The sequence below is a fragment of the Bactrocera tryoni genome, chromosome 1 (assembly GCF_016617805.1).
Source record: "Bactrocera tryoni isolate S06 chromosome 1, CSIRO_BtryS06_freeze2, whole genome shotgun sequence".
NCBI classification, from domain to species: Eukaryota; Metazoa; Arthropoda; class Insecta; order Diptera; family Tephritidae; genus Bactrocera; species Bactrocera tryoni.
In genome coordinates, this window is record NC_052499.1 from 88,882,507 (window position 1) to 88,905,813 (window position 23,307).

A 23,307-nucleotide genomic window follows, 5' to 3' on the forward strand; every position below is an offset into this window, starting at 1 on the left:
GCACAAAAGAGAAGTCTACTCAACCCAGTAGGAGATAAAGTTGACACAAGCTTTTTGGCGTATTAACGTTATCTTTTGTGCTATGAATCCAGATAATGTTATTGAATTAAACTTTGTCACACTCTCTGAGCTGATAACCGCTAAAATTATTTAGATTGCATTTAGTACTCAGTATTACACACAGTAATTTAACCTTCAACAAAAAATGAAGTAATCACTGAGTCAATCAACGGTAATAATCAGTAAAATATCCAGGCGACATCAATAATATATACATACATATATAGTACATATACATATATTTGTTATGATGTAATAATGGATTTCTCAATGGCGCAGAAATATGCGTTATACTTTCTCAGAAATGTGAAATGTTGCAAGGGCAAGCACTTTATTATTTCTTTTGCTAATGTCCGCAATCCGAATTCAAGCTGCCAACCGTTTATGAAACACAACTCACCCAATCATATGTACCGTTGTGTAGCGTAGCTCCAGGTATCTCCAGCGAAATGAATTTCAGGCATTCTTCACTGTCTGGCACATTCTTTCAGTATCAATATTATTAACCCTTAAATTGACAGAGGCCTTGTGTTAATCCACTCAAAGGAAAGCAACAAAAAGACAGCGTAAGTCATTGGAACTTCGAGTCAATATTATATATGTATGTATGTATGTGAGCTACTAAAAGATCATCAGACTCGCTTTTATTAATATGTATTTTTGGTACTTTTGTTCAACACGCTTATGTCAGTAAAAATGAAGTACGTAAAAAAGAAAATTGTACATACACACATGTACGTCGGTGTATAAATATATGTGGCACTTAAAACTAGAAGGTACATAAAATACTTTTGCAGCATTCGATGCCGATTATTATCAATAAACATATACACATGTTCACAGCTATTCTGTACAAATGTATGTAAATGTGTGGATGCATGTAAATGTATTATGGAACATAAAATGTTAATTCAAGTGTGTGTGTGTGGATTAGCTGAAAGTGGAAATGCTGGCGCTGCACAAAAAATTTGTGTGTGTGTGTTAACCCTTCAGTCTATATTGATTTGATTCATGCGCCGCAAGTGGCCTACAAGGGCGCTCTTACAATATACAATAACTCACTAACTCACATTGACCCAGCCGGACTCTACGGCTGAGAGGCCTGTCGCTGGGCGCCTCCATTCGCAAGTTCATTCCTGGCCTGCCGAGTTGTGGCGTCACGAGCGCACGTCCCACTCTCCAGTCCCGTAGAAGTCGTCATCGATTGCAATTCTGTAGAGCGTTTGCTGGTCTGCTTCTTACTTTGTGGGTGGAGCAAATGCAGCCAGGCAGTGCGCGGTACCTCATCCAAGAGGACGAAATAAATGAACAGCACGAAGCCTTGCAGGGTGGCAGTGAGGCAGAAGAGGTAGGAGAAGAAAACGCCGGCTTGCATGTAAGCGAATAGGCCAAAGATCCACGAAATGCCGAGCAGGAAAAACAACAACACCGACAGGCGTATCTGCTTGATGATCATTTTCTTCTCGCTGCGGTGTATTGCCTGATTAAGCGTGTGCGAGATGCTGTAGAACACATAAATGAAAATGGTAAGATTGACGACAACAACAGCGGTCACCGGCAAGATTACGCCCAACGTCAGACCTAATCCGCTGGGATAGCATATGGCAGTGCTCGTTTGTATCTCATACTCGGAGGGTATGTACGAGCTGGGGGCAATGCAGGCCACGAGCAAAGTGGGTATGAGCGGCACACCCCACGCTACTATCGCTGACTTTAGTATGTACCGTTTTGGGCGCTCAATGCCTATAACGGTCACATAGCGCTGAAATTGTAGCACCGCTATAATTAGCATCCACATGAAGAGCACCAGAATGGAATACTGCAGGAAAGCACCCAATAGCACGCAATTTATGTACAGCCGATCTTCCACCAACTCGGCGGACATATCCTCTGTGTTGACGAAAACAAAGAGCACCATTTGCAGAGTCAGGGCCACACAAAGGTTTAGTAAAATTTTCGTGGAGGCAAGCGTCCGCCAACTCTTAAACATTGCTGCCGTGACCCAAATGCACAGAAGGCCCATCAAGGAAAGCGAACAACCAATAAGCGATATTATGTCCAACGCCCGCAGATGTATGGGTGTAATGAGCACGTCATCGGTAATATCCGCCTGCTTGTAGGTGCCGCCCAAGAGAAACGAGAACTGAGTCAAATGCAATGTGCGACACTCTATAACGGAATGCTTGAGCAAATCCTTAGCGTCCGTCTGAACGCCATTATTCACCCAAGTGCTGTAGTTCCAATAGCCGCAACCAGTTCCCGGCTGCGCTATGAGCGAAGGATCCAAATAATCGAAACGATTTCGCAGCAGAAAAGTTAAAGGCTCCGGAAAGTTGTCTGAAATATTGAAGGCGAGAATATAACAAAATGCATGCAACTGTTATAAGGAAACTCACCGCTGTACCCCGGTATGGAAATGGAGAGGATTTTGCTAAAAGGTTTGCGCGTATGCACCAGTGCCGGATCCACAAACAGCGCGTCATGACCATACACTTTCATAACAATCACAGGCAGTTTGCCTTTCGCCTGCAAATTAGCGCGCACATGCTGCCAGAGTCCCGTGGGCAGAAATCCGGCAACCTGCAGCTCAGGCTCCTGCGCCAGCGCAGCCACAGATTCATTCATGTTAATAAACCGGTAGCGGAAGTTTGCTACTACCGTATTGATCAAAGCGTGCGGCTCAGTCATACTTAAACTTTGCTGGGCCGTCGGTGCGTACAAAGCAATGCCGGATATGTTGGCGCATTCGGGATTCAGAAAGAACACGCTTATGTTTGTGGAAATGTGAGCACGTACACCCAAGTGTCCCATCTTCACTTCTTCCACCGCCTTGGAGTAGCTACTTGCAATATCCGCCTCCGATTCCTCACTCGGACGCGACACAGTAGTTGTTGTAGAGGTGCTCGAACAATCACCTGTGGGTACTTGACGAGCGGATAGTGCATCCATATACTCCTCAAACGTCTGCAGAATGGAGTTGGTGGCATTCAAATCAGCCGATATGCGCAAAACCTGCTCATCACTCGACATCAGGCGATCGCAAATCCGCACCATATCCACCGAAACCTCGGGATCTTGCGCCGTTATGGCGACCTCATGCAGTATCTGTGACGTCAAATGCACGTCGGCGGGTAATAATTTGAAGTTTTTTTCGCGCAACATTGTATATAGTTCGCCAGTCACTTGGCTGCGTTGTGCCACACCAGTTTGCAGCAGCTGGCCTTCCAGCAGCTTCTCATGTAATGAATTCAGCTTGTCGCTGAGTATGCATTCGCGAGTTTGTCGCATGCAAACGATGTGCTTCCAACCGCTAATATCCTCCCACTCAGCGGCACGAGTTAACTGATTGTAGCGGCACAAGCGCGTCAGCGGCAAGCCATTTGGCTTCAGGCACACTTCCCTTAGACCCGCGCGCTCTCCAATGCGTGCGCGCTTCCAAATATTTGTATTGGGTTGTGTGAAGTTTTCAACGATCACGTAATCATGCTCGAAAACTTCCGGCAAGCAATAGAGTGGGTGAGGTGAATCGCTGGTACTGCGATCGAATTCTGTAATGCTGCTTTGCGATCGGGAAGTGGACTCGAAGTTGACTTCTGCGCTGCCACTGACACTATCACTGCCACTGCCATAGCTATCCGAATATTCGTCCCTATGTTGGTAATTATCATCCGTGTTCCAGTCTTCGTTACCGGTTAGGTTTTTTACCATGGTAGCTGCTGCAGTTGAAGTTGTTATATTAGGATGAGGGAAAGTATTGGAATTAGTAGTGGTGGTTTTAGGTGTGGTGAGCCGTTGCCAACTTCCTAATTGTCCCTCGGGCCTAAGTATAGACGGCAATTTGGGAAGTCTATAACCTGCACCACCCTCTTCATCGCTCTCTGGATCGGGATGTAACGGTCTCAAATGAGCACTGGCAAGTTTGTATTGGTATTGGTGTACAATGGTCAGAAGCAAAATTACTATTTTTAAATTCATTTTACAAAAATCAGCACAAAATATATGCCTCGTATGCACAATAACTGAATCACTCCGTTTTTGTTCGTTTGTCGAGAACTTAGTTTCCGTTGTGCATTTCCCGCGCACAAATCCGCGAAGCGCTTGCAATCTGACGTGCTCCGCTACACTAGCCAAACTGAAAATCCGCACTGACTGTAGAATTTGCACTCGCCGCTCGGCGCAAACACACTCACCCACACATGCGCCATTGCGCGCACCACTTGCCACTTGCCCACTATCCGTTCTCCGGCTACATCCGACTGCGCTGATCACACGGCAGTGTTTGCCGAACACACACGCATTCCGATTCAATTGGTATTTCAGTGGAATTTTCAATGTCTCACCTTCTGTGCTTATCTTGCCATTAGAACACTCATGCCTCCGCTCTCTGCTCAACTCCCTTCATTGGAGTCGCTTGGAGAAGCTCTGCATTCTGATGTTTGTCTTCGCTCATGAGCACTTACCTTTTTTTGTTGTTTTTGTTGTTGCTGTTTGTGTGCTTTGTATGTGATTTTCGTCAATACTGTCGACCGCCTGCCTGCCAGCATTTGGTTCGGTCGTGTTCATAAATTTTGTTTATTTTTCGCGCCTTGTCATACCGCGCACACCACCTTATTATTTCATTTTATTTTATTTATTCATTACAGTTGTTTTTGTTTTTGCTTAATATTTACTAACTGAAATAGAAACGAACTTTTTCATGCCCGGAATTTATTGGAAAATCGGTTCAACTGCAAAAGCTCACGTAGTGAAGTCGCCACGTCGGTCGCACACATAACTGCACCCATGTGAGGTATAAGTCCGATCCATATACAAACATACATACATACCTTAGTGTCCAGACATTTGGACTTTCCTCATGGCAATGTAATTTTGCATTGTTTCGCATGCCGCCACATTGTTTACGATTTTATCACTCGACAGCCCCTCTTTCCCATAAATAAAGATTAATGTAACAAATCACGTGAACTCTGTCGCCCCATCGTGTTATTTAGTCTGCAGTAGAGTGATTGGAAGCCTATCTTGCTTGAAGTTCTAGGAATGACTAACGAGCTGAGAGTGCCAAGAAAGAGGGATTAGTAACCGAAATATTGGCTTTTTTGCGAGCGAGATGATCTCCTATCAAACCAAGTGATTTCCCTTCTTCCCTTAAGCACTGAACATTTCGCCTTTAACTGCGAAGAGGTCAAGATCTGTTATCAGAAATATTATAGGATTATATAAGAACCAAAGCTGTACAGCACCATAAAATACCACAAGCAGTTGTGTCTACCCTCTGCTCGATCTGGTAAGGTGGCGCATTCGCAACAACTGCAGCCCCAAAAGCTATCAAATTGCATATAATTGCACAATGCGGTTCCATCCGGTTGACTAACTTACGTAACTACACAGGGAATAATGACTTCCTTACATGCGGTTGCTGTGATTGATAGCCAACAAGCAAGGGAAAGAAGACACATTCACTCAGCCGGCAAAGTCGTCTTATTGTCGAACTAAGGCACATTTATTTATTTATTTTCATAATTGTGAATCAGCATTTGGAAGATACGTACAAGCACGAACATTGCCGATAACGCGCGAACAATAGCAAAAGCAAAACAAGAAAAATTATAGATTAATGAAAGAAATATTAGACCCAAGCAGCGGCCCCTCAGCACACAGGTACTCACAGCGCTGGTCTGGCCGAGCGCGCAACAGTAGCTGGAGCGTGTCAGGTGAAGACGATTTCGTGCTGACATCTGACTGGATTATTATATAGGTACATATATACAAGTACATACATACATATGTTAGCAACTGCTTATAAATAAATATTTACAAATGTACACAGAGATGTATAAATGCTTCCTTAAATCTCAGACTTTGCGCGCTGTCTTATGCCTGACGTCGACCGTCAAAACATTCTGAACTGGCGTTTGAAACAACAACAACACTCGTCGTTTGTGTGTGTATGTGCATTATTAGCCACAGCACGATGTGAGGCTGCGGCGCGGCTGACGGCGCGAACTTCATGCGAAATCTTTAATTACCAGTAGGTTTGAAATTTCAGCGCGGCACTTGAGCCGGCAATTGACTCACGGATGCGGCGCAAGAGCAAGTGTCGCACAACAACAAAAGCAAGACAGCGGCAATCGCAGGAGAGGTGGTGAGCAGAAGCGGCTGTGCCATCAACAGCAGATAAAACTAAAAGGTAAACAATCTTTTGCTCCGGCGACCAAAACGAACAAAAATGCGCGCAGAGCAAACAAAAAATCCAAGCACAAACAGAAATAAAAAGTAAAAGTAATTCAATTTCAAACTCGTTTGGCTTTTTTGTTTAAACAATAAAAAATATGCAAATTATGCTAAATGTATTATTAAGACCACTTTTATAGAGCAATGCTTTGATGTCGGAATATTTGCCCAGCCGTTGGCCAAGTCGATTTAAGCAAATAAAAGGTAATAATATCGAATTCAAGAAGTGCTGTTTTCGCAATTGAACTTGTGCGCGCGTCATCGCTGGCGCTGGCGCTGGCGTCGCGTCGCGGCATATAGTATGTGTGTACATGTGGATATATTTAGAAACCGCGATGATGTGCGATAGCTGCCAATTGTGGAAAAAGCGCAATGGCGTTCGCACATAAAAGCTATCGAATATGCTCAGTCGAAATGAAAAACTCTGACTCACTAATTTATCGCAATGGCAATCTGACCACATTATTGAGGAATTATTATCATGTTTGCCACTGCCCGTTCATACCCGCACACGCACACATTGCTATCTTATCTGGCAAGTTTGAAACCGATACGTGTTAGCTAAGTACGTACGCCCTTATCTATGTACATATTCATTTACAATATGAGCGCTCATTTCCGATTTGGCGATGACACCCTCTGTACTCCCCTTGGTCTTCATGTGAGTCTTATTTTTTATCGAAAACATACGGTTTTATCGGTTTAAAGCCGCTTCCAAATAGCTGTTGCTAAATATAGCGAAGCTTTCATATTGTGTAATCGAGAAACCGATCGCTACTCAAACCTACATTTGAACCAACAATCATCACTTACTCTGCCGCAGCACCGCTCGCTGAGGGCAGGTAATAAAGCAAAACATATTACATATTTATAATAATAGCTCTACATCAGAGAGGGTGATACAAACACATGTTTTTTAGCGAGCAGCGGCAATTCACTTTTGGCATGCTTTGGAGGGCGGGGTATCTAATGACAAAGTCAGAGCCTAAAATGATTTATTTTTACTAAACACTCTTATTTCCAACTTTTATTTAAGCAACAACAACAAGTCCCACAGAAATATGAAATCAAGGTACCATAGCCCGCCAAAGGCATTGAAAAGCGACCTTCTAATCCCTAACACTCATCTCTTAACTAAATATTTACCGTATTTTTACAACGAATATCAGATTGATATAGACTTTCAAGGAGGAGGAAAAAAAAATGTTTCTTCTTATTCTTCTCCGCTGATGCAATGTCCCATTGGCTACAACGGAAACCATATCGTTAATATAAAACGATTTCTGAACACGATTCTATAATCAATTTTACAAACTAATACATTCGCATTTATTAGGTAATTGTTTTCAAAACAATTTGCACTTAGTAATATTTCTCACAGAGAAATATTGGATGTAATTTGGAATAATAAAGTAAAGAAAAAATTAAGTTTATATAATTAAACAACACAGCAGACACAACGCGGAATTGTTTAGTGTTTGAAGAATGCTTTCGGTGGAATGTAAGCGTTCGTTGGCTCAGGCACTGACGCCGCCGCAGCTTCCACAGCGGGAGCGAGATACTGATTATTTACATTGGACGCGGCAGGCGCGAGGTACTGATTATTTACATTGGACGCGGCAGGCGCGAGGTACTGATTATTCACATTGGATGCAGCTGGAGCAAGATATTGTGTATGCACATTTGAGGCAGCACCGTGCCCGCCTAATTCAATCACATGACCGCCGCCATATTGCTGCACAATCTGCTGTTGCAGTTGTTCCGCCTCTGCGGGTGTGCTGTACTTGAGGTAATGCACTTCCGGCTTGTGGGACTTGTATGTGGTAATGTGCTGCTGGGACGCAGCGGGTCTGATCGCCTGACGACTGGGCTCCTTGTTGAGTACGTAAATCTGCGTCCTTGTCTCTTCGGTAACATGGGGCACTGAGGTGTGCAGTGGCTGGTAGCGCGATTTGCCGCTTTCAGGCGCCTTAATCAAAACCACATTCAAGTGTTTCTTTACAATGGGCGAGGGCTGAGCTGCAGGTACAACTGACCGATGAACGACAGACTCGGCGGGTGCGGTGAAGATATAGAATTCCTTATGGTATACGGCGGCTGGTGCAGCTTGCTGAGTGTGTTGCTGCGTGGCGGCAGCTACTGGAGTGGAGGCATATTCTGCAGCAGCTGCGGGTTCGGGTGGCGCGAGAAGCACCTGTGGCTCGGGAACACTAGCGCTGGCGTAGTTATAACCCACATCCTGGGCCGAAGCGAGAACCACCAGGCTTAGACACTGCAATAACACCAAGATAGAACTAATTAAAATCCAGTCAATTAAGTTAACTAATATATATTCCTTACCACACAATAGTAAAACATTATTTTCACTTTTGGTCTTTACAGTTCAGCAACGGTAAATGAAATAAGCTCCAGTTCTTTATTCCCGCTATTTTATATTAAAGTGAGAAAAGTCGTTCTGTTGTCAATAATTCTTGTATTTCAAGTTCAGGGCTTAATATGCAGCTCTTAAGCGATTATCAAATACAAAAATGTCTATATTTCAAAAAGGCCGGCAAAAGAGAATAATGTGAAAGTCAAAAGCGGCTCGAATGTGCTATAAAAGCGATTAGAATTTTGCTCACTCATATTTTTTAAGTCCCCAATGTCTGGAAAAAACATCAGTTTAATGTATGCATATATTTATGAATTTTATGCAAATAGCCGGCAAAAAGCGTGGGGCGAGGCCAGCGTGGGTACTTGTGTGTCCATATCGAATATTCGATTTACACACGGGCGAGAGAAGAGCGAGATGCAGACTGGTCGGAAACTTGTATTGAAGAAATTCCCAACATTCATTATTCCCAAAATTATCAACTTAATTCCAATTGGCAACGAATTCGGCTTTAAGAGTTTTAGTAAATTGCTTAAGCCAAATAGTAAACCAAAATATTCGAGACCTTGACTAAGCAAAATGCTAATTGAATAAGGTTTTATATTTCACGCGTTCTACAGCTATACCCTTCACACTGCTTTAGTTAATGTAAATGGCCAATGTTCGAAAATACATTTCGTGAAAATTTTTGTACCACATGTAGAAAGTATTTTAGTTTGTTGCCACTTTTGATTATATTTTAATAAGAGAAACATTCAAAGTAATCCTTCTGCAAGTTATTGATATTTTAGAATTTCATTATTTTTCGCCGTTTGTTCTTTTTGGAATATCTTCAATAATTTCATTCACATCTTTTGGCACCCAATGTCTTTAATTAAGTCAATTGTAAAATGTTTAACTAGTGATTTAGTATACAATGTGTTTTATCCCGTTTCTTCAACTTATAACATACCAAAAGACTGGTTTGCAGCTCAATCGACTAGCGCTGGGCTGAGTTTCTTGCTTCTTCACAGCTTACAAAACGCTTGCATAATTAATTCAGCCGTTAGCCGTTAGCCGTTAGCCGTTAGCACGTGCTTTATAACATTTAAGGCATGCATAACAATTCGGACACATCAAAGTTAACTCTTCTGGTTGAGTCTACCAATGAACTTCGATTTGAGTGGCACGCAAATATTTATTGTGGACACGCCGCTTATGTAAATTAATTCGACTTAACTTTAAAATTTGGTCCATGCATGGATTAAATAGTTCGAAAAGACTTTGCTGAGTACCAATTCATTCACTCAGCTTCGAAATTCAGAATTAATTATTCCACCTTCTTCTTTACTGGCGTAGACATCGCTTACGCGATTAATTCCGAGTTAACAACCTGTCGCTTGTTCTTTTCGCAACGTTCGCCAACTCGAGATATCAAGTGCAGTCAGGTCCTTCTCCACCTGGCTTTTCCAACGGAATAGAGGTCTTCCTCTTCCTCTGCTTCCCCCGGCTGGTACGGCGTCGAAACTTTCAGAGCTGGAGTATTTTCGTCAATTTGGACAACATGACCTAGCCAGCGTAGCCGCTGTCTTTTAATTAGCTGAACTATGTCAATGTCGTCATATATCTCGTACAGCTCATCGTTCCATCGAATGCGATATTCGCCATGCCAACGCGCAAAAGCCCATAAATCAAATTAAATTTTGTGTGCGGAATCAAATTTCTGATCCCGAAGCATTCAACACGTCAATTTAAAGAAATTTGTGCCTGATAGTCGATGATTAAAAGTCAGAGATCTAAATGGTTGGAATATCGAAGGATTAGTGAAAACCATTTTGAAAGATCTTTTGGGCCGGTTACCAGGATGTCATGCAACGTATAATTACTGGCGATTAGTCTAGGATCTATGCTTAAGACCTAGCATATCTAGGCTGTATAACCTCGTCAAATCAGGTCGCAAATTAAGATTATGTTGACAGTTTTCTTCGATTATCGAGATGTGGTGCACTCCGAATTCGTTCCGATCGGCCAAACTGTCAACAAGAAATACTATTTAAAAAGACGCCGAAATTATGGGTCGACAACTCTTGGTTTTTGCACCACGATAATGCACCGTCACATATTGCATTGATTCTTCGCGAGTTTTTCGCCAAATTTTCACGCAATATCGTGCCGCCACCACCGTTTTCGTCTAATTTAGCTTCGTGTGACTTCTGTATATTCAGCAAACTCAAACGACCGCTTCGGGGAAACTGTTTTAAGTCAATTGAAGGTATTAAACGTGAATCGCTACGCGCATTAAAGGCTACTAAGGAAATTAACTTTAACAAATGTTTCGCGGACTTTAAAAAGTTGGCGATCTGGCGAATCTTATTTTTTAAGAATAAATTAAGAATTTTAAAATTATGAACAAAGTTTTACTTTTGTTTGTTTGTTCACAGTAGTATTAACGAATATAGCTTATAAATACATACAGATAAGTATCTGCTATTGACGTACTTTAGTTTTGAGAAATATTTAAACTACTTTTTTTCTTCAATTTTTTAATTTTATCTTCGGTCAAACCAGCATTTCATAGTCGAGCACAAATTAATGAATGAAACATCGAACACTGTGTGCTTACATGTAACGGTGTTTAGGTTAGTGCTCCTGAAATAAATAATACATTCTAATATCTAATATTATTGTCAGCTATCAATGGGAATAAAATCAGTAAAATTTAGCCTCAATTAGAAAATAATTGCTCACCAAATACTTAATAAAATCCAATATCTTTCACCAATGACCGCAATGAAAATTTCACTCAACGTCCAAGATAAATAAATGAATTTATTTTCGTTTATGTCATGTGTCTATACATCTGTGGTAAATTTGAGTACAGAAGTTTCATTTAAGTAAACATCAAAATTCATTTTCATTTACACACATACTATACATATATAGAAATACATACTAAACTCGTATACTATCACTAAATGATAAATGATATTTTATTAAAACGACTGCACACATGCCTGAAACATATATATAAACAATACAAATTCTATTTGCCTCTATATACACACTTGGACAGACAGACGCATATAAAATCAAAGCAAATCAGTTGCAATTCATGCTGATACATTTATACGAGTACGAGTATTATTTGCAATATCTATTACAAAAGTACATACAACTTTAATACAAACACACTTACAAAGGGCCGAGTGCAACTCGTGTAGTGTGACTCACACATGTTCAATAAGTATTTACAAATACATACATAAGAACGCAGTCAAAACTGTTCTGCATGCCACTGCCAAGCTGTTCCTCGACCTAGTGTAAGCTTAAAAATACTTTCGCTTGATGTGGGGCAGTGATCGGCCTCCGATGTTCGCATTTCCCACAAAAAACATCTTGCTCGAAAAACTCATGTGACTGCGCTTATGTTTTTGAATTGCTTTGGGTTGAAACAAAAGAAAACTTGTTGATGTTGGATGAATTCCGAGTCCGAGCACAATTAGCTTTGAGGATCGCTACCAATGAATCCAAAACTGACTGTGAGGTAGGTAAAAAGATAGTAGTATTCATATTTGTAGCGATGGTTGATCAGTTATCCAGTTTTAGGAATATCAAGTTTCCCTTAGTCCGTCGGAAGATACGCAAAGCACATGCCTCCTGTGCCTTTAGTGCCGCAAAATTCAACATCTTAGAGCCGCATCAAAACCTCTCTTCGCAAATCAAACTAACTGTGTGTAACATTATATCATATTCTTGAATACCCACAAATATTCAAATTACATAGAAATAAAAAGTCATACAAGCCGATATGAGTTAGCTTTACACACTGGTTTTACAGGTATAATAATTACATTTGTAGGCGTGTTCTTGCATGGGAATCTTCTCTACCTAGACTCGTTTTATTTACAATATATTAAACTAATCTTATTTTTTAATGCGGAGGATGGTCTCTTAACTTTAAACTTAACTTATACTATACATTTACTCCGATGAAGTACCGCTATGCTACCACCCTTGTTCACACACAATTGCGTACTCGATTATTGTACAGTAATGTTCACTTATTTGTTTCCATTGGCTATAATTTGCTTAGATATTTGCTTTTGATGTTGTGCACACTTGAAAAGAGCGCTTGCAGTCAAAGGTTGTGGACTTTTGGGATATAAAAACATATAGCATATGTTGGTTTAATCAACTTGTTGACTCGGGCACGCACGAGCGGTTTCACACAAAGACTTTTTTGAACGGCTTTCCTTGTTCTTCTATTGCCTTGACAGCATTGAATGTCATCTCGTATTTCGATTTTCTTGTAAGACTTGGATACGCCATGGATGCTCCTTGGTACATACTTTTTGTATTTTTTTTTGTAAAATGTCTGTCATTCATCCCTATATATAGTAGTCCTTTCAGCTCAATTCTTCGACTCGATTTACAATAACCTCTCCATATCCTCGCTCTCCGCCTCACTGGTGAAGGAGTCGGTATCAGTAAAGTAATCGTCACCCCGATTTCGTCGACAGCAAACCTGCCGACTGATTTCGTCGTCGCTCCAGTGTTCAAACTCCTCTTTGTGATGCTCGAGTATCATTAGTGATGGAAAGAGACTATCGCATGCGTTGCAACTGCAAGATATGGTTTAAGAAAAAGGATAAAAGGAGTTTAGCATTATGGGTTGTGTATGGTTTTGTATATATCGTTAGTATAAAAGTAGTGATACAATCTTCTTAATTTCTGTTTCTGCGAAAGGCCGAACCTAACGATATTATTTACATTTGTCAGGTAATTATCAAGGGATTAATAATTCTGAGAAATAAGTAAACTTTTTAGGGCAATCTGTTATATTTTTTAAGAAAGCGCCTTTTGAGGAGGCCGCCATTTTGCCTATAATCAAAGTTTTGACTCGGCATTTGCTATTTACTATTATAATTATAAGTTTTCTTGGTTTTTAGTTTTAAGTTTAGGCATAAAAGCCTTTCTCACCGCTCGACATATTTTTCGGTACTCCCCCTGGAGATCAGCTATGGAAGCAAGGAAATTAAGAATGTTTCAAAGTTAATCGCCGATTATTAAAGTATATTAAATTTTGTAAATGTACATTTTTTAAATATATATTAAATAAAATGTCTCTTCAAAAGCCAGCGCTCGAAGGTAGAAAACTCATGGGATAAGTTCCACATTTATGTTTCCACAATTACGCATCTCAGGTGATCTAGGAATCACAATGCACAGGAAAGATCCCCTTCTGACGTTGGAATTCGAAACTCTCTGGTTGTAAGCAAAAATTCAGCCCATACGAACTCTCTAAGCTATGTGAATACAATTACGATATATTTTTGCAATTAGTACACAGAAATTGCATATTCTCCATTTCTATCCCTACAAGGAACGCAGCTGAAAATTGAGCTCAAAACGAAATAACTCGTATAACTATACCAATGACGGTTGTAGGCTCTGGAAAAATATGCTGATTTATGCCAAACAGACAAACGAGAACCACAGCAAATGAATCAGGCGGCACCAACCAGGTCATAATGCCGGGTAAGGACTCATTGGCCACCGAGTGCATTGTAGTGCACAACCGCCTGCTAATTCCAATTAGGCATGTGTGGTTGGGGTGCAGGTGTCAGTGTGGGTGTGGGTGGTGAGCAACTGCTCTTTGTCGCCGCCGATGATATTGTTAATGATCGTAATGATAATGGCCTTGACGGCGCAAAGTGTGGAGCATCTCTGCTGTTGACTGCTGGCTGCTGCCTTCGCTTAGAACCCATTTGTATAAATGAATAGAAATGACTGATTACTGCTAAATGACTGCTCCTGGTCGGCTGGACTCCCGGTCTGCCATGCTTGTGGGATGCTGAATGTTGTCGAGCTTTCTCGTAATTAGATTCCGCTTTCAGATTAGTTATTCTCATTATGTTTGCATAATTAATTTACTAAGTATGTGTCAGTGTGTGTTTACAGCAACTCAACTTTGCACGCTCATATCTGAATGATTAATTTTGAGTTTTTAGAGCTTTTTGTTTTGAATTCGCTGACTTCGGCTGAGCAGAATATTTTGCTTTATTTAGTTAGAAATTGTTTGAAATATTTGAGGCAATGAACATGTATGTAGTATATACCAAAATTTAACGGAGTAAATGTAATGACTTAATTATGTGAGTTTCCCACCCCAATTTTATTTTTAATTCAAAGAAATTCTTAGGTATTGCTAAAATATTTCTCGTTTGCCTTCCACTGTTTATGCAGCAATGAGTATTCGTAGCGCGATTTTCTAAGAAAAGTGTGCACAACTTTCGGTAGAAAATTTAAATTGCTTAAATAGTTTGCCATTAATAACAAAATCCGCAGTGCGCTATAAACGAAAGTCCGCCATCAATCCTCCATCAATCCGCTATCAATTGTGCTTATAAAAATATGCTAAGCTGAATAATTGAAGCAAATAAGTTCTCGTATTCACGGAAATGTCGACTTGAAAACAAAAAAGTCTGATGAATGCTGAAATGATTTCTATGGAATGGACAAATCAATAACTGTAAACATGAATCTATATATTTTTGATATAATGTATTTAAATATTTTTATATGTGTTAAACTGAATTTATTAAAAATACATATACCTATGTGAACATACATACAGATATTCTCGACTATTTAACTAACAGATTTACGCTTTGTTACTCGCAAAATAATTTACAGTTTTTTGTTCGAAGGCATTTGTATGCGAAATCCTGCTGCGTTGAATTAAATCTGTGGCTTCCGTGATTGTGCTTTCATGAATTCAATTATTTTTATTTGAATAAAACTCTAAATTCTCTCGCATTTTTGGGTCTGTACCCTCTTATTATTTTATCAGTTACTAGAGGACCCGTCCACGCTTCACTGTGGCTGATACATAGATAATACTACTACTACCATCTATATGATTTTTATTAGTTGCATTTTTGTGAAGCAACTTGTGTTAGTTTACAAAAAAAATGGATCATAAAGCATTTCGTGTGTTAATAAAGCATTGCTTTTTTGGGGAAAATACTGTTGAATTTAGGCTCAGGGAAATCTACCGTTGAAAAGATATTTGCTAAGCTGCAAACAGGCGAAATGAGCAAAGTAGGTGCCTTGCAAGTTCATAATCCAACAAAAACAACGAATAACTGATTCTGAGAAGTGTTTAAGTGCTCTCGAATCGGAATAGAGACGAAATTTTTCGTCAGTGATAGAAATATAGCTCCATCATTTCCCACTGGAGTCCAATCAACAGTCATTCTAGTGGATTGCACATGATGAACTAGTCCTCAGGCGTGGAAAGACGAAAAAGTCAACCGGAAAGGTAATGACATACTCAACGACTGATTACTGAGCCAGTTATAATCTATTTCACCGCGTATTTGGTTGCAGTTCTTTTCTACTATTCCACATACTTAAGTAGCAATTGTATTATTTTTGAGGAAGAATCTGATTAAAATTGTACGCATATATGCAAATGATTCCTACAAACATGAATTTTGAACAAGTGCTTATGATATGAAATATAATTTTTGTATTTATGAGTTGTATTAAACTTTGACATAAAGAGATAAAAGGTATCCTATGTCCTTACCCTAGTTCTAATCTACCTCCCCACCAAACTTCAGCCAAATCGGTTCAGCCGTTCTTGAGTTATAAATGGTGTAACTAACATCAAATTTCTTTTATATATATACATAGATATTACGTATGCCTAAACTATACTCTTGCCTAACTCTAGTTTCCAACAGGCATTCTATAATATCAAATGAGTTTCGGCGTCTGATATCTTCCAATGGACGAAGGTAAGCAAAATCCAATACAGATCCTTAAATTCCTTACAGTGTTTGCCATAAGTGCGTTCGTTAGAGAAGAAATATGCTGTAGATATAACTGAAAACTCAAAATTTCATGGTGTCAGAATATATTCAAAAATGAATTTTAAGAACAACACAGCATGTACACATATGTACATATATACTAACATACACTCGAATTTATGTAAGCGAATGTGAGTGGAAGCTGTTATGATGAATATTCATATGGTGGCAGCCGCAAGTTTTGCAATGAAATGGTGTTCACTAGATTATGGGAAATGTCGTTTTTGCCTCGGACAACTGTCAAAAAAAATAAAAGGGCTTTTGTTTGACGTGAAAAATCTGTCAACTTCCATTAAAATAAAATCGTTTTTGTCATGATTTCGATATTCCGCAAACAACTTTTCACTTATTTAACATATCGTTTATTATAAAATTTACACATTCGCATAAATATGTCTCTATAAATTGTTCCTTATAATTTATATTAGAAAGGGTTGAAATGAGTCCTTAACCATTCTTGCAAGTGTGCTTTTATGGTAAAATTTAAGGATTAAATCAAAGACAAATCAATATTTCGGCATAATACACCTAGCGAAATCAATAAGAACTTTATCCATTAATTTATTGTAGCATTTCGAGTCAATTTTTGTTGTTACAAAGCAATCTGGAGTATTCCCACTGTCAGTTATCCCAGCCCAAATCATGAGTGATCCGCCAATCCAAAATTAGTCTGTAAGAATTAATGTTCATAGACTTAACTAAATAAATAAATAAAAAAATGTCGTCGCTTATATTTCTGCTTTGCAGACTCTATGGGCCTCCAATATTTTCGGTCAATGACGGTTTGGCACATCTATGTATTAGTTGTACTCGTCGTACTCCTATCTCCAAATTAACTTGCTGTTTTATTTGTCTCGCACTTACATGTTCCTGCATGATAAGTCGTTTAATGCTACGTTTTTGCCTTTCGTTCACTTTTGGAGGCCTAATTTTAAAAAAATTCTTACAATATCCCCACAGGCACAGTACAAAATATTCCCATGCCAGTGAGACAAGGAGTGCCCGTAGTGTTGAGAATATTGCTGCTGCTAGCGCATCAATTGAGAAAGACCCAAATCACACCTCGTTCCCCAGCGTTTGGCATCTTTGTGGCGTCGTTGTGGCCTATTTTGCGAAAACATTTTGGCCTACATACTTACAGGATCAAATTGACGCAATAACTGAGCCACTTGACCACCATAATCATCTTATGTTCATGAATTCGGCTGGGCAACAACTTGGAAACGATCCGGATTTTCATCGAGAAATCGTCTTCAGTGAGGCTCATTTCTGATGGCTTCGTCAAAAAGTAAAATATGCGTTTTTGGTCCGGCAGCAATCCATACGTAGTCCATGAGTCACCATTGCATCCCGAAAAAATTACGGACCGGCAGCGTCATTGGGCCGTACTTCTTCCGTGATGATCACGTCCGGCACGTTAATATGGGTTAATATGGACTTGAACAATATGTGGTTCTAACAGCACGGCGGCGCAAGCCACTTAGCGAATGTCACAATCGATTTATTGAAAACCAAGTTTTATGAACGTGTTATCTCACGAAATGGCTTAGTCAATCCGCCTCGGTCGTGCGATTTGACGCTGTTTCCTGTGAGGCTACGTCAAGTCTATGGTCTATGCCAACAAGTCAGCGACAATTGATGAACGAATATCGAACCAGCACTATCTGTTGATTTATACTTAAACTGTCGAAAATTGGGTTCAACGTTTAGACTTCTGCAAGCGTGCCCGTGGTATATTTGCAAATGAAAGCGAGTTCCATACACAATGGCATTGAATGTACTTTCACAGGAATTTCATTGATATCTTAAATCATTTTTGTTTTATTTAAAAAAAAAAACATTTTGTAGCGCTGATATTGAAACCCGTTACATCCTCAGGCATTCAGTTGGTAACATACTTATTAAGTCACTCTTTTGGAAATATAATCAAAACCTTTTTTTGTTTTGAAGAGAAAATTAAAATTCATTGTTTGATCGATAAAATATAAGTAAGTGCCCAATAAGTTATTTACATCAACAAAAATTAGCTTGTGACCTTAAGTTGTTTTCCCGAATAGACACTCACCCGAAATGACGTTTCTTCTGCTGATGCGAAGCCAATTGCCTATGACAATGGAAAGCTCTATCACAAACATTGCATGTCAGAGATTCATCTGTAAAAAAGACCCATATTTGTTTGAGTATATCATATGTCAATATAAGCAAAGAGAAAAAACAACAAAAGCAATAGAATATTGGCTATCGAGATGTTCTTCTTCTATTATTTATACGTAGTTAATATTTAGCTGGCGCTTGAAAATATATTGCTTCCTCCTTTCCCCTTTCTTTCACTTTTATTCCCAAAGCAAACTCCGCGCACCATTTCTCAATGTTATTTAGGATATTTATGTTTTATTCCCTTTTCCATTTGTTTGTATGTGTGGACTTACCGTAATCATCATCATCTGACATCGCCATCGCTTGCAGTCGGTTAATGGTGTTCTCATTGACTTCCTTGTGCCTCTGCATTGCGGATGAGTTCGGTTTCGATGCGCCACCGCCGCCCGCGCAGCCCGTCGCATCATTTAGGTGGCACATGCCTTCATTAACGAAATTTCCCTGACAATCGGGCAGTGTACAAGGAGGCATGGAGCCATTAATAGCAGCTGCGCCAGCGCGGCCGCCTCCTCCACCCCCGCCATCGCTCACCCCTGAGTGCACATGTTGGCATGTGGCGCTGCCATTGCCGTTGACATTGCCATTGCCATCATTACATCCACTGCCCGAAGTTATTATTTTGAAATTATCAAATTCGTCAAAGGGATCATCGATTTTGTGCTTTTGCTGTGAACTGGCATCGTCCGAATCGGCACTAAGCCGCCCGTAAGCTTTGCGCGGAGGTCGCTTCACATATTTATCTGCAAATAGAAGGGAGTTGGTCCAATCAATGGTAAGTCTAAAAGGGAGTCATAATGAAGAGAAACAAATAAGTGCGACAGGAGTATTGGAGGGCTTACTTTTCCATATGTTTAAGTTAAATTTTAAATGACTTGAAAGCTGAGGATATTTAATGATACTTTGTAAAGCAAATTTAGAATTTCTTCTTTACTTCAAATAGATGTTTATTTTATTGTGTGCATGCGCTTAATATATAACGGTTTGCATTAAAAATATTAATACGCCTGCATTTACTCATACAGATGCAAACCTTGATATAAAGCGCTCAACATTTCGAAAGGACCTTACAAGCAATTCAAGGTGAAACTCAAAAGTTATTGCTCATATCAAACTACAAGCTGTAGCTAACTCTAGCTGAATATGTCAGCAATGCCGAGCGTGTGTGTACACTACAACTTGTCTTATGTACGATTTATTGATTTCTTAAAGGATGATCTTTATCCTGATTACCAGCATTCTTAAATTAAGTATGAGAAGAAGGGTAATGTTAAACGAACTAACTATTAAGTTTGGACGGAACTGAGTACACAGTACAGTCCATTCGACTATTGCAATTGACAAAATTAAATAATTTGATATGTTTCATATCCTGTTCTTACTTAAAATCTAGTAAAAAAAACTTTGAGAAAGAACTATTTATGTATATATATGTATATATCAATTTTGGAATAATAGCATCAATAAACCCTTTAATGTTGGCAAAGAAGATATTCGACTCTTACCTACATTAGGCGAGCATTTTGTCTTGGTGATAAGTTTGGTATATTTCAGAAATGCCATAAATGTTTTCATTCCAGAAAACCTTTCAGTTTAGAGCTAAACTGACAATGCGGCTGAACCACTCGAACGGCTGCACTTGAACGGTTACTCATCCTGCCACCAAGTGTCATTGCGGTGGAAAGCTCGGCAGCGAAATATTTCCACCAGAACCTGCTGACATGGCCCGATATGCAGGGGGTCGTTAGATAAATTGACCACATACCTGTACCTTCTCGTTTTGTCTGGGAGAGTTGATTCCAAATCACGGTATTAAACTTCGCAAAAAACTTTGACGTCTTACACGACGTAAGGCATCTGGCATTACAAAGGACCAACAAGTCTATGTATGGCTTAATAGCCAGCGAGTGTAACCTAACCTAACCTAATGAAAACTATGAGCAGATTAGTCCTAAAGCACTTTAAAGTAAATATTGCAATTACCCCATTAAAGTTTTAAGTAATAATGGTGGAAACTTACGGTGCGGTTCCGCTTAATGCAAATGGAATCACGGTTCACGGTTCTTTTACATATACAAAAGAGAAAAGTAGAAATTCGCGTGTAATCATATGACAATTGAAAGCGACATAAAACAGCGAGATTCCTCTTCCCGCTTCTTAAGAATTAATTCACAAAGACATACCAAAATACTTGTGAACTTGCGCGGGGATATCGGATGTACATAAAGTTTTTCCCTCACAACGTACTAACGTATTTACCTACATACATATTTTATTTCCAAGAAAGGACTTAAACATGCTTTCAGCGTTAATGCGAGCAGAAAAACATTCATTCATGGATGTTGATGATAATGACAGCACTCAATTCTACAGACACGATGACATTTAACGCACTCGAAAACTCTCCCAACAGTTTTATGTTTCGCCGCCTGCAGCTGTGGGTCTCATATTATATACATATTTACGTAGTAGTTACAGTATGGATGTATGCATGTCTATATGTCAATATGGACATATTATGGCCATCTTGCATTGTAAATGAATTTGCGCCTCGCAATCCCAGTGAGAAAATGAGTTATGTGCTATATAACACAAGTTATTCATGAATGTTGTTAATACACAGAGGATATATGGATTTTACTTAGACCAATGATACTTATAAGTTTCTCAAAAAATTCCAAACGTGTGTTTTTGGAGGCAAACATCAGTGCCATTCAAGTAACGAAAAAGTCTGCCGAAAATAATACTCAAATAGAAATGGTTCAAAATTGAGCCAAGTTGGCCTCTGGTTGCATGGGCATCGCACAGTTTTCAATAAGGAATCACGGCCCACCGACTTGAACTGCTATGAAGAAAAATAACAGTACTTTTTCATAATTTCATTCCTCCGTCTCCTCCGAGTACATGTATCTTGTGCAGAAGCACTTTACATTTTTCACCGAAACTTTTCCTTTGTCTTCTGCTTTCAACAATGGCGCATGCGATTTTTCTGCCATTATAGCTTAAGTGCATTCGTTTGTGCGCCTACACGCACCACTGTGTGCATATATATTTGTTTGTAAGTGAAGCATGCAAATATGAAAGTACAAATATTTACCCTCGAAACAGCAAAAACACAACGAAAATTTATAAAGTGTTTTAATCTAAAAGGATCTGCCGCAAGATAAATGTGCTGCCATTATTGGCATTATTATTATCATAACTTTCATTTCCTTAAAGTTTAGCATGAAACCACTTCGTGGATTCTTTACTTTTTATTCCTAAAGATCACAAACTCATATGGAAAAATATACTTGAATCGGAAATGAAGGGTAAAAAAAGGCCAAAATTGTATGTAATGAATCTTTAGTAAATATTCTGAATTTGTATTGGTTACATGTAATTTTATAGGCCTCTTGAGGCGAATGCGGCATACTTCATTCCTAGGAGAAAGCTCTCTTTTCCATGAGCATTACTCCGAGTGAAAATTTCCCTTAACCCAACGAGACTCGCTTCATCCATAACTTCAGGTGCGGTCTATTGCCACATGCCGCACAAATGCAATTTTCACTTGCACTACCCTTTCGAATTCAAATTCTTTGTTGTCGTTTGACATGTTGTCACATTTGTTGGTTTTTAACTACCTCTTTTGTTGTTGTAAATGATATTACATACCCGCACATTCCAGCAAATGTTGTTGCTAATGATTATTCCTTTGTAAAATGTTGATCTATGAAGAATCAGCCGCAAGTTCTGCATAGTGAATTTATGACTGAACGTGACTTGAACGCACATCAGTGAACACAAGATGGTAGAGACAACGTCAGGTTGACAACAAAACGAGCACTCCACCTGCTGTCGACTGCGTTCACCTTAAATACAGCAAGTGACATACCGCCTCCTGTGCTGCGAACCGAACATGACTGCTGAAGATCCAACTTCCTCCCCTCTCTTGGCGCTTGGTAAACATCGCATCCGGGAGAAGTCGGGGTTGTAATGAGTACCGTACATATTGACGGTAGTCGGTGAGTTTATCAGTACAACAACTTGTTTTCCTAGTTATCGTGGTGCTTCTACTTGTTATTTTACACAGCATTTGCTGTTCGCAAGTTTCACTGCAAGGTGCACTCTTAGCCTTGTCGTAGTTGCAGCCATTATACATTAAACATAAATCAATGTCGCTGTCACAGCCTGGCTGGTAACTCAACGGAGCGATAGAAGTGGTGCAGGACGTTGGATCTGCAGAATGTTGAAAGGTTTATGAGGTGTTCGCTTGACTAGTGAACTATGCGAATCTATAATGTGGGGAGAATTTTCAATTTACTTGTTACTAATTGAACCAATTCATTTATAGTAAATACACATAGACTCAATAACTCGTATAAAAAAACAACTTTCCTAATGAAAATTTGGTTAAATCTTAAAAATGGAAACAAAAATCCTAAATAATACCTCAAATTTTAAAATCTTAAATTATACATACAGGGTTTGTGCGAAAAGTTATAGGACTGATGTTTTTCCGTCGCGACTGAACTTCGGAGCGTCCGCGCACCGCCTGGATTCGGTAGAGGGCGTTCCAAGCTAACGAACGAGCGGCTGGTCAGTTGTGTCCGAGCACCTGAAGAGTCAGGACAAACATTTTCGAGCGAAGTG

General features: G+C 39.6%; 3 protein-coding genes across 5 annotated transcripts in view; all 3 read right to left on the bottom strand.

Moving 5' to 3' along the window:
* Positions 1–631: 631 nt before the first annotated feature.
* On the bottom strand, positions 632–4,232 carry LOC120782620 (adhesion G-protein coupled receptor G2). Its single transcript, XM_040114987.1, has 2 exons — positions 2,457–4,232; positions 632–2,397 (listed from the first exon to the last, which is right to left on the bottom strand). Exons 1-2 carry the CDS (start codon positions 4,033–4,035, stop codon positions 1,148–1,150), a joined length of 2,829 nt encoding a protein of 942 aa, XP_039970921.1. The 5' UTR covers positions 4,036–4,232; the 3' UTR covers positions 632–1,147.
* A 3,530-nt stretch (positions 4,233–7,762) lies between these two features.
* Positions 7,763–8,649, bottom strand: LOC120766683. Its single transcript, XM_040092324.1, has 2 exons — positions 8,632–8,649; positions 7,763–8,563 (listed from the first exon to the last, which is right to left on the bottom strand). Exons 1-2 carry the CDS (start codon positions 8,647–8,649, stop codon positions 7,763–7,765), a joined length of 819 nt encoding a protein of 272 aa, XP_039948258.1.
* Positions 8,650–11,450: 2,801 nt separating this feature from the next.
* The window catches only part of LOC120782641, a 40,836-nt gene continuing 28,979 nt past the window's right edge, over positions 11,451–23,307 (bottom strand). For all 3 annotated transcript variants that reach the window (XM_040115008.1, XM_040115010.1, XM_040115009.1), the window contains exons 3-5: positions 18,951–19,418; positions 18,587–18,674; positions 11,451–13,263 (exon numbers count right to left, since the gene is read on the bottom strand). In XM_040115008.1, the coding sequence (XP_039970942.1) occupies positions 13,071–13,263; positions 18,587–18,674; positions 18,951–19,418 (749 nt within the window). In that variant the 3' untranslated portion in view covers positions 11,451–13,070. The remainder of the gene's footprint in view (positions 13,264–18,586; positions 18,675–18,950; positions 19,419–23,307) is intronic.